Here is a 13,656-nt window from a genome sequence, read left to right on the forward strand (position 1 = left end):
TGCGGTGCAGGAGAAGGGGCTCGTGGGAACACCCAATAAGTCCCTCCGCAAGCTTGCACACAGCTTCTCGCACACACCGCCCTACCCAGGCGTCTGCGTGGCAGGGGCGCGGAGCCACGGGCGCACCCAGCGTGGCTCCGCCCCGGGCGCGAGGCTCGGAACTACCGCTCCCAGAAGGCTGTGCGAGGCCGGGAGGGAAGAGGCGGTGGCGGCGGCAGGAAGGGCCCGAGCGGCGTCTCCGGCGGCGGGTGTCCAGTCGGTGGTCTGTCCGACGGCCCCCGGACGGAGGACGCGGTCCTAAACGGCCCCCGTAGCCCCGGGCGCTAGCCCGGGCGAACCGCCGCCTCCGCCCGCGGGACGGGCGCGGGGCGGGATGTAGGGCGCGGGGCGGGATGTAGGGCGCTGGGCGCGGAGGCCGCGGGCGCGGCAGGGTTAGCGCCTAGGGCGCGCCGAGGATGGAGAGAGCGATGGAGCAGCTCAATCGCCTGACGCGCTCGCTGCGCCGCGCGCGCACCGTAGAGCTGCCGGACGGTGAGCTGGCCGCGGGCTAGGGGCGCCGGGGGCGGGGCTCGGGGCGCGGGGAGGCCCGGCGGGGAAAACTAACCAAAAGCTGAACAAACGCCCACATTTACTTTCCTTGGCAGGGGCCGGGCTGGGACCCGCTGTTACCCCTCGCCCGCCGCTCCCGCCCGGGGCAGGTGGGAGTTTGGGGGAGGGGTCCGGGCTGTGAGGGTCCTGCTGCTAGAAGAAGTAGGACAGACCCAAGTCTCTCCAGACTATCAATTAGGGGTTTTGGCGAAGGAGCAGAAATATCACCCGGAGGGAGGAGATCCGGATTCAGAAAACATCACAGTTGTGGGCCATTTTACAGTCGCTGCCTGCTGGGGCTAGAGAGATGCTCCCCAAGTAGTATTGTTTACTTTAAGCTGCTGAGGGGAATTAAGCAGTCTTTTCTGTTTCTAAATGTAGAGCACTGTTGTATTTTGACAATAAATAAAAAGGATGTCAAATATCAAATATGTACTTGAAGTACTGTGTGTGTTTACATATATACACTTTCCTTTAATATGCATGTCTGCCTTCATTTATTCATCAGACGGAGGGAGCTGGGGCGCTTCTGCAGAGAGGAGTAAGGCATGATCCCTGTCGTTTAGGAATTTTAGTTCAGTGGGCCAGGATTTCTTCAGAATAGGTAAAACACTAGTAATAAAAGAGATGAGAAAGAAAGCCGTTTTGTTTGCAGCCTCATGAATTCGGATGGTTTAGTGGTAGTCGGAGAGGGCAGTGCTGTCTCTAAGAGGATTGATTCTGTATGCCCAACTGAGAGAAAGGGTAGGAGTTAAGTCTGGTGATTTTTTTTTTTAAATGCATTGCATTAGTTTATCTTTTATCTTTTTTTAAAATTTCTTTGAATTGCTGCTGGAGAGGTGATCTGTAAGGTTAGTGAAGGGGAACTTGGGTGAGAGCCATAAAAGAAATGGGGGACTGGAGACCTGGGGATAATTTTTCTGAAAAAAATTTTCCCTAGTCTCTACTTATGATTCAGAACAGAATGATTTGTGGCGACCGTTTCTCAAAAGATAATTTTGTACTTGGTACCTTGCTAGTGTAAAGTAATAGACTGAAAATGATCCTGATTTTAGGAACAAGACTTCTGGCTTCAACGTTTTCTTTCTCTGTTTTCTTTCCACTTTCCACCTTTGAGTCCATTTCTTAAGTGCTGATCTCACTCATATTCCGCAAATTATTGGTATCCGTTGCTGCGTGTGTAGTTTCATTTACATGGTATTTGTATTGCTCAGTTTAAATCACATTTTTTTTAACGTAAATGTGACTTAGAAGACTTTGATAATGTTTCCTGTTTTAAAAGTAATGTGTTTTCATTGTGGAAAATTTTGAAAAGAAAGAAAAATAAAATAATCGTCATTTCACACCCAGTGATCAACAATGTTAGTATTTTCTTTATTTCCTTCTATTATTATTTTTTCTTTCTCTACTGAAACTAAGATCATACTGCATATAGTCTTTTATTTTGCTTTTAGAAAACATAGAACATTTTTTATATCTTTAAATATGCTTAATTATTTTGTAGGATTTAATGTAGGTTTATTTGGTAGGTTAATATGTAACAAATATTGAATCTAATTTTTGTTTTTATAATAGATTTTATGAGGAACAGCTTTGTACATTTTAAAATCTCAGTCTGCCTTTATAAATATTTCCTTAGGATTATTACATAGAAGAATATAGATCTAATTATATCAGCATTTTTAAGACTGAGTATCAACCTCTCAACTAACTCTTTGGAAAGGAAAGTTCCACCGACAGTCTGAGAGTCCCTGGAAACTAGAGTTATTAAAAATAAAACTTTTTCCCATGTTGCTTACATTTGTTTTTCTTTGATTATAGTGAGTTTGCTCATCCTGTCCTTTTAATTTATCTTTGTCCCAAAGTTCTGATGAATCTTTTTGAATTCTCTGAGATTGGCCCTTTCAAATATGTGTGTGTGTGTGTGTTACATTCTAATTATAAAAATCTAGATTGTTGTGCTTTCATTTTAAGGGCTGAACAGAAGTTCTGATATCTGTCTAAATTTAGGAAATAATCAGATGTTTATCTTGCCTTGTTAGACTTCAGTGATTAATAAGCACTTGATTGGAGCTAATTATTAAGGTTGGAAAGTTTTTAATCAGCCCTCACTCTAAAATTAACTTTGTTGCATAGGATTAACCTGCAGATATTTTATTTATTGAATTGAATTCTGGGGAGACATATTCATGTTTCCTTGGGATGATGAAAACCTGAGTATTCCCACTAAGTAATGGAGTGCAGGTTGTTGAGTCATCTTAGGCAGGGCTAACAGGAATATTCTTGTGAGAGAGGAAGTGAAGGGAAAACAATTATTTTAGGGATATAGATTCTCTGTGGACTTTAAAAAGTTGGCTTATATTATTCACTTATGTGGAGAAAGTAATCTTTACTGCATTTACAGTGAATGTAATTTGTTTAATAAAATAATAGAACTGGAGCCCATTTGAGCGTATATTTGAATGATGATTAGGATAATTATCAATTTTTAAAAAAATCTCTCCCATTTTATGGTTTGATGAGACATTGAATATAGCATAGTGAATCTGAGCTTCCTGTTCTTTGAGGTTTTCCTTTTAGTTGCTGAGTTCTTAAATGTCATTAATAAAAATGGCCAACATATCTGATAAAGTGAGAGATTGATTAAACTTTTCTTATCACTCTGAAAACTTTTGTTATATACCTAGTTCTCAAGGTTTCTTCATGAGTGTGGAGAAGGAAGCACCTGACAGCAAATTTTATTCAGTACTTTCTTAGTATGGTATTTCCTGGATAGTTTCCTTCTAGCATCATAGTTGTGGTTATATTTGTGTCTTCATACCTTTTAGCGTATGTGAGCTATTTTTTTAAATAAGATTAGATACTACTTAAAAAACAAGGTCTACCTCTAAATTTTATCCAAATGAACACCCTATAAGTAAAACCCATGCGAACCTCATGGTGCTCACTTAAAAGTATGTACTATCTTGGGCTTCCCTGGTGGCGCAGTGGTGGAGAGTCCGCCTGCCGATGCAGGGGACACGGGTTCGTGCCCGGTCCGGGAGGATCCCACATGCCGCGGAGCGGCTGGGCCCGCGAGCCATGGCCGCTGAGCCTGCGCTCCGCAATGGGAGAGGCCACAGCGGTGAGAGGCCCACGCACCGCAAAAAAAACAAAACCAAAACCAAAAAAAAAAAAAAAAAGTATGTACTATCTTGATTTATATGTTTAAATTTACAAATAAGGGTATTTCCTGTTTATGACTTTGTTTATTATGGAGTGACTTAATTGAAGTTGTCATGGTTTGGAAGTTCAGATTTTTATTGGGGCGTGTATTATATGAGAGAGAAAGAATGTTGCCATGCTGAGGGAGGCTTAGTGCAGTGCTTTTCAACTCCTTTTGGTGACTCACTGTTAGATAATGAGAATAATTTAGTGGTTGCAGTCAGCATTTTGAAAAAATTGAGATGGACAAGAATAAAACAAGTTAGACTGTATTGTACATGTTAAGAATAGTATTGTAGACCTTTTGGCTATTTATATAGTGTATACTGGGGGCAGTGGAAGATTTTTCTTGTGGGGGCTTTGGAATCAGCCAGCTTTGAATTCCAGTTTAGCCACTTAATGCCACCATCACATGGCTTATTACTTTACTTAGTGCTTCAGCTTCCTCATTTGTAAAATAGAGATAATACTAGTACCTACTTCATAAAGTGGCTGTGAAGATAAAAGAGATGATGCATATGCATGTGAAGTGTTTAGAACAGTGCCTTTAAGGTAATGGTTTAAAACATGTTGGCTGTGATTAGTAGGATTCTTTGGTTATTATTATTACAGTGAAAGAGTTGTTGCATCTGCATACTGTACTTGTGAATGTTGACTAGGACTAAATTGCTCTTCGTGTATACATTCAAAAATAGTAAAATAATGGGGCTTCCCTGGTGGTGCAGTGGTTGAGAGTCCGCCTGCCGATGCAGGGGACGCGGGTTCGTGCCCCGGTCCGCGAAGATCCCACATGCCGCAGAGCGGCTGGGCCTGTGAGCCATGGCCGCTGAGCCTGCGCATCCGGAGCCTGTGCTCCGCAACGGGAGAGGCCACAACAGTGAGAGGCCCGCGTACCGCAAAAAAAAAAAAAACCCAAAAAACAAAAAAACCCCCCAAAACTAAGGAATTAATATTGGTGTAATACTGTTAGCCACATTCCAGACTTTGATTAGAACTTCATGAGTTTTCCCACTATGTCTTTTTTCTATTTTAGGATCCAATTTAGGATACCACGTTGTATTTAGTTGTCATGTTTCCTTAACCTCCCCTGAACTGTGATATTTCTTCAATTTTTCCTTGACTTTAATGTTCTTGATTAAGAGGAATGATCAGGTATTTTGTGAAATTCCCCTTAATTTGGGTTTGTCTGATGTTTTCCCATGAGTAGATTAAAGTTACAGATTTTTGGCAAGAATGCTACAAAAGTGATGTGCCCTTCTCAGTGGAAACTCAAGGGCTACAAGATATTGATATGTATTATTTCTGGTGATGTTACCCTTTATCAGATGATTAAGGTGATAATCTGCTGGGTTCTCCACTGTAAATTCACTGTGGGGGAAATACTTTGATACTATGCAAATATCCTTTTTCTCAAACTTTAACTCATAAATTTTAGTATTGCTATTAACTTTTTAAGGGCTAAATGGGACTTGTCAGGGTTACTTCTCTGTAAGTAACTTATTAAAAAACATAAAGCTCTAATATGCATTGATTTGAGGAATGACCATTAGTAATACATAAAAGTAAAGTCAGGGACTTCCCTGGCGGTCCGGTGGTTAAGACCTCGCCTTCCAAAGCAGCGGGTGAGGGTTTGATCCCTGGTGAGGATCCCACATGCCTTGTAGCCAGAAAAACCAAAACATAAAACAGAAGCAATATTGTAACAAATTCAATAAAGACTTTAAAAATGGTCCACATCAAAAAAAAAAATTCAAACACTATCTGAAATTTATATAAGTATCACATGAGATCATAGATGTTATTGTCTTTTAACTTCTTTTGGATCATATTTCTGTGAATTTATTCTATAAAAGATAATAAATGAAAATGTGAGGTAAGTAATAAGTAAAAATAAGACTTAATGCTGTTTCATAAAAGCTTCTAAAAATTTCTTGTGTTATTGACAAGGAGCAAATACTATGTATATGTAATGTTTTAAAATAATTTTAGCATATTTATCTTTGATATTCATATATACTTAACATTCCTCCAAAGTACTTGTAAGTACGATGAAACATTGTGCATTATTGCAAATCTTGCAATACCTCTGGTGTTTTTCACTATCCGTAATCTTCTTCCACCTCTTCTCCTACTTTTTATTTAGAGTTAAGAAAACTCTAAAGTAGTCATAAGTATCACCCTTTGGAAAAAGTAGGAGATAAATTAATTCCTTTTCTTTTTTTTTTTTAACACTTAGATAATGAAACTGCTGTTTATACATTAATGCCAATGGTTATGGCTGATCAACACAGGTGAGTGCCTATTTACAAATTTATATATTTTTTTCCACAAATTTATATTTTTTAAGAATATAAATTTACTTAAATGTTGTGTACACACACAAACACACCATAGAGTTTGGACATAGGTTTTGTCCTGCGGCAAGTTTTAACCTCTATTATAATTTTCTGTCTGTGAAATAAGAAACAAGATTTTCTAAGATCTGTATCAACTGTAAAATTCTATGATAAGAGATTTTCTAAATGCGTAGTCAGAACTTAAAACAAGTATTTGCTTGGTCACTGACAATGAAAAAAACATTATGATGGTTTCTGTTAGAGGTCACTACTGATCTTTATAGCAAAAAGTTAGGGCTGATGGACAAGTTATTCCCTAATATTCTACTACTTTGATGTTCTTTCTGTTGATGTAGTGTTAACACTTTTTTTTGCAGGGCGCACGTGAGGTGTGGTTGTCTGGCTGTGTGATGAGATGTTTATACTTATAATAGACAGCTCTGCTGTGGTTAGCCATTGGGTAGTTTGGAATTATCAGGAGAAAGTAAAGAGACACTGTATTTTGGAACACGTTGAAAATATAAATGATTTTTTTGCTTTGAACTCCTGTCTGATATAATTAAAACATGTTTTTGTCTGATTTTTCTTATTTGACCAAAATTAATATAGATAGGCTCAACTTTCTGCAGGGGGAGCAGCCAGTCCTACTCTCTTTGCTTCTCAAGAATCTAGTGGGAGCTGAAGCCAACTTAGGTGTCCTCAGAGCAGGTGACATAGTCAGAGCGGCAGACGAGGAACCCTTCAGCACCAGTTTATAGGTGAGGGCAGTTGGTTTCTGGATGATGCTGCACTGGCTGCTGCTGTGCTACGCTTAGAGAGTAGTGCCTTGTTTTTTGGCTGATGTGGGACAAAACCTTTTGAATAATTGGTAAGAGTAACACTAAACAGCTATTAACTTGAGTTATTATGTTTCTAAAAAGTTTTTTTTTAAACCTTGACTCAATTTTCTTTTGGCATAGGTCTGTTTCTGAACTACTATCAAATTCAAAGTTTGATGTCAATTATGCATTTGGACGTGTGAAAAGAAGCTTGCTTCACATTGCAGCAAAGTAAGACTAAGACATTTTGGATTAAATTTTGGTCTAGAGTAATGATCAGTAAGCTTTGAATCAGTGTGTTCCATAGTAGTTATGGAGAGAGATGAGAACAGACAGCTGAGTGGTTCTTTGTTTTGTCGAGGGCATAGTGTGCTATGCTTACATTCTTTCACTAGATAGATTGTTAATCTTGGGATTGGACTCAAGTCTTATATCTGATGTTTTAGCTTGCTCTAGATCAGATTAGAGGAGGTTAGGCACGGGGATTATCTTTCCTGGATATACTTAAGAGGGTACATTCACCAAAATTTTACTTTTATCCCACCAATATAAGATTTTATATGCTAATTTCATGTGAAGTTGTTGGCTTTATATTTTTTATTTAGCTGTGGGAATGATTTTTATTCATAATTTTCCAGTGTGTAACTAATCAATTTGTTGATATCTCATCACCCTTTAGGATTTAGGTAGAGATTACTCTACCTAAATAAAATTGATTTTTCAATATAAATTTGGATTCTGGAAAGCCAAAAGTTAAGAGTACTATATGGTTTCTTTTATGTGCTAATACTTTATTTTGCTTTATATGAACTTCTCAAATACTTCATAGCTTTTGTAGTAGAATGTACCATCTTGAAAGTAGAGGATATTTACTATTTGTGACAGGAGTTAAATTGTAGGTCAATATGGACCCCCAAAATAATGTGTTTAATAGGGCTTTTTGTTTTTTAATTAAGCTATGTCAACTATGGCTGTTTGTTAAATGTGTCTGAACTGTTTTTAATATTGTTTTAGTTGTGGATCGGTGGAATGCTTGGTTCTGCTTTTAAAGAAAGGAGCAAATCCTAACTATCAAGATATTTCAGGCTGTACACCCCTTCATTTGGCAGCTAGAAATGGGTAAATATTTTTTCTTAAGTAGCTTAAGTGGTATTATCAGTTATGACTAAGAGTAGTCAAGGCACTCTACCTTCATTTGGGAATTTTTTTTTTCTTTTCCCCAATATTTGCCTTGGGAAGAGGGTCTTGGATTATTTTGTTACACTTTTAAATAACTATAATTTTAATAATTTATTAAGTTTACTAATATTTTTTCTTCTTGAAGATATATTTGTCAAAGTTTATTTTTACTAGTATTATAATGACATTTTCTGAAAAGCATAATTTTCACCTCTTTGTTTTAGTGTGCTTTTTCCTGGTAGTCTTTTGCCTTGTCGAACTCCATGGCTTATTTTCCACATTGTTTAGTTAATTTCATTAATGCAATTAAAGGCAGAGTAAATACATTATACTTAGTTTTTTTTAAAAAAATAAATTTATTTATTTTTGGCTGCGTTGGGTCTTCGTTGCTGCATGCGGGCTTTCTCTAGTTGCGGCAAGTGGGGGCTACTCTTTGTTGCAGTGCGCGGGCTTCTCATTGCGGTGGCTTCTCTTGTTGAAGATCACGGGCTCTAGGCGTGCGGGCTTCAGTAGTTGTGGCTCGCGGGCTCTAGAGCACAGGCTCAGTAGTTGTGGTGCACGGGCTTAGCTGCTCCGTGGCATGTGGGATCTTCCCGGACCAGGGCTGAAACCCATGTTCCCTGCATTGGCAGGCGGATTCTTAACCACCGCGCCACCAGGGAAGTCCCTATACCTAGTTTTTTTGTCAAGAATTTCAGATAGTCACGTCTCTGTGTCTGCCTCCACAATATTTTTCTGTTGGACTGAGAAACCAGACTAAAATAGTTGGAATTATGTTTAAAATGAAAATAAGTAGTTTTTGATTCAGGGCTTGAGGAACTTTACATTTATAAATATTTTTTGAATGCTGGAAAACTTTTCTTTGAAAGACTATTCCTATGTGTCGCTTCTTTTGGTTACTCTTGGAAGTATTTTTGTTGACTGTTTGGAACAGGAATTCTAGGTAGTTGAGGTGGCTGCCTAAGTGAGATGGATATGGGGCTAAAATTGTCCACTGCCTCAGTCTGAGGCCAAATTTTTGTAGACAAGGATTAAAGTGGAACCAGAAAGACAAGAACCATAGTGGTGTCTCAGTTGGACAGAGGAGAAGCATAGCCCTTTGACCCTGTCTGGTCTGTCCCATTTCCTGACTTAGCACGTGAACCAGTTTAGTTGTCCACTGTTGCAAGAGGTAACGTGCTGATTAAACAATTGTTTTTCTAATAATTGGCCACATTAGGTATGCTGTAGGGTGTCACGCCCAAGGTCATAGACTAAATCATTCATTCCCTTGTTGAACTGATCTCAGGTCTAGATACATTATCCCAAATGTTGGTAGGATAGTGACAAAGCTCTCTGAAAAAGTTACACGTAGAAAAATATCTTAGTACAGTGTCTCAACAACTGTAAATGAAAGGACAGATTGGAGCACAGCAGGGATAAAATGTCTGCTGCTGTTGTAGTAGGAGACTTAGTCATTTAGGAGACCATTGCTTTTTTTTTTTTTTTCCCAACTTTGTTGAGGTATAATTGGTAAATAAAATTATAATATATTTAAAGTGTGCATCATGATGATTTGATCCATACATTGTGAAAGGATTTCTGTCATCTAGTTAATTAACATATCCATCACCTCACATATTTATCTTCTTCTTTTTTTTTGGTGAGACATTGAATTTGGAGACCATTACATTTTAAAGATGAAGAAATATAACAGATATTATTACATAATTCATATGGTAAATCAGTGAAGAGAAAAGGAGTAAGAAGAGTCCATGACCCTAACATAACATCTAACTTGGATGCCTTTCTATTTCTATAAAGATTACTTTTGATATTCCATACTTAACTATTTTGGTTTTTATATATTGAATGAATGCCTTGTACAACTTAGAGGTGCTCAGTAAATGTTTAAGTGACTTGATTACTTGTTGCTTCCTGTAGCTTTTGATGGCTTCAGAAATAGTCTTTGTCTCTAATTTCTCTATAAGTTCAAATTTGTCTAGACTGAAGCAGAAGTCATAGGTGAATTCTACCCCTTTTGCTGGTCTATCTGGTTTATGGGGGTTTTTGTTTTGTCCCCTCATCTATCGTTGTCAGAAGGGTAGCGTATTTCTCTTGGCCTGCTTTAGTGTTTCTGTCTTCAGCCATCAGTGCATTAATACTAAAATGCCCTCCTTTCCAGTGGAAAACCCAGTAAGCTGCCTCCGAGCACGTGGATGACTGGTCCCTGTGTCATTTGGGTTACCATAAACTTCTTATAATTGTTGCAGTATCTGGGCAGGAAAATAGTTGTTTCCTGTACAGTAGGATCCAGCATTGCTCATGCTTGTATGAGAATATAAAAAGGGAAGACTTAAAAATTATTGTATATCCTTACATTGCATATTGGTCAGATTTGAAACATTTTTTCTTTTTTCTTTTTTGAAAATTTTTTTGCCGTACCGCACCAGGATGTGGGATCTTAGTTCTTCAACCAGGGATTGAACCCGCGCCCCCTGCAGTGGAAGTGTGGAGTCTTAACCACTGGACTGCCGGGGAAGTCCCAGGAACATTTTTTCTTTATTTTTTGGGCTAGATTGTGAGCTTATAAAGGGCAGAACTCATGTATGTGTTAGTTAACATTTTAGCTCCATTCTAAGTAAAATTGGTGTGCACTTAGTTGGTCTTTTTGATTTACTCAGGGTTCTGGAAAATAGCAATAATGATTATTAAGTAAGAAAAAGGATATAGTTCTCGCATATTGCCCTGTACCTTTTGCAGTTCATTTTTGGGAGGGGGATAATGGATTGCTGCTTTTCTTCAACAACCTCTACCCTAAACACTTCTTTGGAGCTTTTTCCCTGGTACAGTCCCACCTAAGTGTTTATTTTGACAATATGCCAGTGGTCCACGACAGGCTTCTGAATAGATTTTAGAAATCCAGCAATATGGGTGCAGACACACACACACACAGACACACACAGACACACACATAATTTAAACAATGCAGTATTAATTTTAATAAGACTTTCTGGTCTGTTGCCTCACGTTATTGAAGATTTATTTTCTAAGGTTTTCATAACAGTGTGTTCGATGAAGGAACTTTGTAAACTTTTGAACTTAAAAGTTTACTCAGAGCTTTATTTTCTTCCATTTCTTTGATTATAAAGCTAATTTTAAATGACATTTAACCTCATTTTAGATATAAAAAATCAAAGTAAGGAAAGTAATTCCTTCTCTTTTAAAAGGTTTATTCAGTTAATAAAAATTTTAGCTATTGATTATAAGATTTAATAATTAGTAATCAGTTAGCTATGCTTAGTACTGAGTTGATTAAAGAAATATGATATAATCCATGGCACGAAGATATTTATTATCTGAGTAAATAGTTATATATACTACATGTATTATGTATATTCTCTGTATGTCATATATATATATATATGTATAGCATACTTGCAAAGGGTTCCTGGACCCAGTTCCACTGTGTGTGTGTGTGTGTGTGTGTGCGTGTGTGTACACGCTTCCCCATACCAACAAGCAATTCTCGGATGCCAGCAGAGTGTCCTAGAAGTCAGCTCAATTCTGACACTATGTACCTTCAGGTAGAAGCAGATTCTGTGGGTAAAGGGCTCAGTCCTATAGGACCACACTCTCTACTTCAGGTGCCATTTGCAAGCTCAGTCACAAGTGGTGCTTCTGACTGACTACAAATTGGAGGTTCCGACAACCCCCTCCAACTCAGGATTCCAGTCGAAAGTCCAGGTTCTTACCAGTACTTTTGACTGACTGGCTATAAATCAGAGGTTCCCACGATCCCTTTCTTGGGTTCAATTAATTTGCTAGAATGGCTCACAGAACTCAGGAAAATCTGTTTGTTTACTCACTAGATTACGGATTTATTATAAAAGGGTATTAAAGGATACAAATCAATAGCCAAATGAAGAGACAGATACACAGGGTGAGGTCCTGAGCAAAGAAGGTCCCGGCATGGTCACATGGAGAAACATTTTGATTCCCATCCGGGAAGCTCTCCCTGAAAGGGACAAAAAGCTCTCCTTTTGGGTCTTTTGCAGGCTTCATTAGTCATGATTGACTTAAATCATTGGCCACTAGCAGTTGATTCAACCTCCAGGTGCTCTCCCCTCCCTGGAAATCGGGGTGGGACTGAAAGTACCCTGTAGTCATGTGGTTGGTTCTCCTGGCAACCAACCCCCACCCTTGGGTGGGACCCAAAATTCACCTTCCCTGAAACGTTTTCAGGAAATGAGGGCCATTGCCCTTAACTGCTTAGAAAATTCCAAGGGTTTGGGAGCTGTGACCCAAAAAGTGTGGATTAAGACCAAATATATGTTTTTCCTATAAATCACAGTATCGCAATACTCATATTAATACTATATATACTATATTGTGTAACATACATAATATGTTATTACACATACCCTGTTTTATATTTTTTATGTATATATTTGTGTGTGTGTATATATATATATATATATATATATATATATATATATATAATTTACTCAACTAGATCATATACTGTTTCATGCCATGGATTAAATCATATTTCCTTAATTCAATACTGAGCATAGTTAAGCATATACATTAAAAGCATATTTTATTTATATATATATGGTGTGTGTATCACTTTGTTTCCAAAGCATGAATTTTCATTTAATTATTTAATGAAGGGGAAATTGAGATAAATACTGAAGAGTGACTAGGAATGGCTCAGGCTAGGAGGAAATATTGTGAGCAAAATGAAGTGGTAGGCAGTTCAAAAGGTGGCAAAGGACTTTTGTAGACATGTCTCCAAATAAGATACATAGGCCAATAAGAACATGAAAAGATGCTCAATACCCCTAATCAGGGAAATGCAAATTAAAACTACATTGAGATACCAACTCACATTCATTAGTATGGCTATCAGAAAAGCAGTGTTGACAGAATGACAAGTGTTGATGAGGATGTGGAGAAATTGGAACCCTTGTGCTCTGTTGGTGGGAAAGGAAAATGGTACAGATGCTCTGAAAACTAGTTTGGTGCTTCCTCAAAAAATAAAAAATAGGATTATCATATGGGAAATTCCTTGGCTGTACGGTGGTTGGGATTCCTCGCTTTCACTGCTGAAGGCCCAGGTTCAATCCCTTGGTCAGGGAGCTAGAATCACACAAGCTGCATGGCATGGCCAAAAAAAAAAAAAAAAAAAAAAAAGAATTACCATATGACCCAACAGTCCCACTTCTGGGTATATAACACCCCCAAATTTGTCACAGGGTCTTGCAGAAATATTTGTATACTTGAGCTCATAGCAGTATGATTCATAGTAGCTAAAACAAAAGGAACCTATGTGTCCATTGACAGATGAATGGATAAGCAAAATGTGGTATATACATACAATGGAATATTATTCAGCCTTAAAAAGGAAAGAAATTCTGACATATGCTACAACATGGATGAGCCTTGAGGACATTATACTAAGTGAAATAAGCCAATCACAGAAAGACAAACTGTATGATTCCACTTTTATGAAGTACTTAGATAAGCCCAAATCATAGATACAGAAA

The 13,656-nt window shown here is 38.2% G+C and overlaps 1 protein-coding gene across 2 annotated transcripts in view; it reads left to right on the forward strand.

The window, feature by feature from the left end:
• Positions 1-200: 200 nt before the first annotated feature.
• Positions 201-13,656, forward strand: part of HACE1 (HECT domain and ankyrin repeat containing E3 ubiquitin protein ligase 1) — a 92,696-nt gene continuing 79,240 nt past the window's right edge. Inside the window, exons 1-4 of one of the 2 annotated variants that reach the window (XM_082634347.1) lie at positions 201-531; positions 6,029-6,083; positions 7,088-7,177; positions 7,961-8,065. In XM_082634347.1, coding sequence (XP_082490473.1) covers positions 456-531; positions 6,029-6,083; positions 7,088-7,177; positions 7,961-8,065 — 326 coding nt within the window. In that variant the 5' untranslated portion in view covers positions 201-455. The remainder of the gene's footprint in view (positions 532-6,028; positions 6,084-7,087; positions 7,178-7,960; positions 8,066-13,656) is intronic. The other variant, XM_082634348.1, reaches the window with a different exon arrangement.

Source organism: Mesoplodon mirus (assembly GCF_964341445.2).
Source record: "Mesoplodon mirus genome assembly, chromosome: 10".
NCBI lineage: Eukaryota > Metazoa > Chordata > Mammalia > Artiodactyla > Ziphiidae > Mesoplodon > Mesoplodon mirus.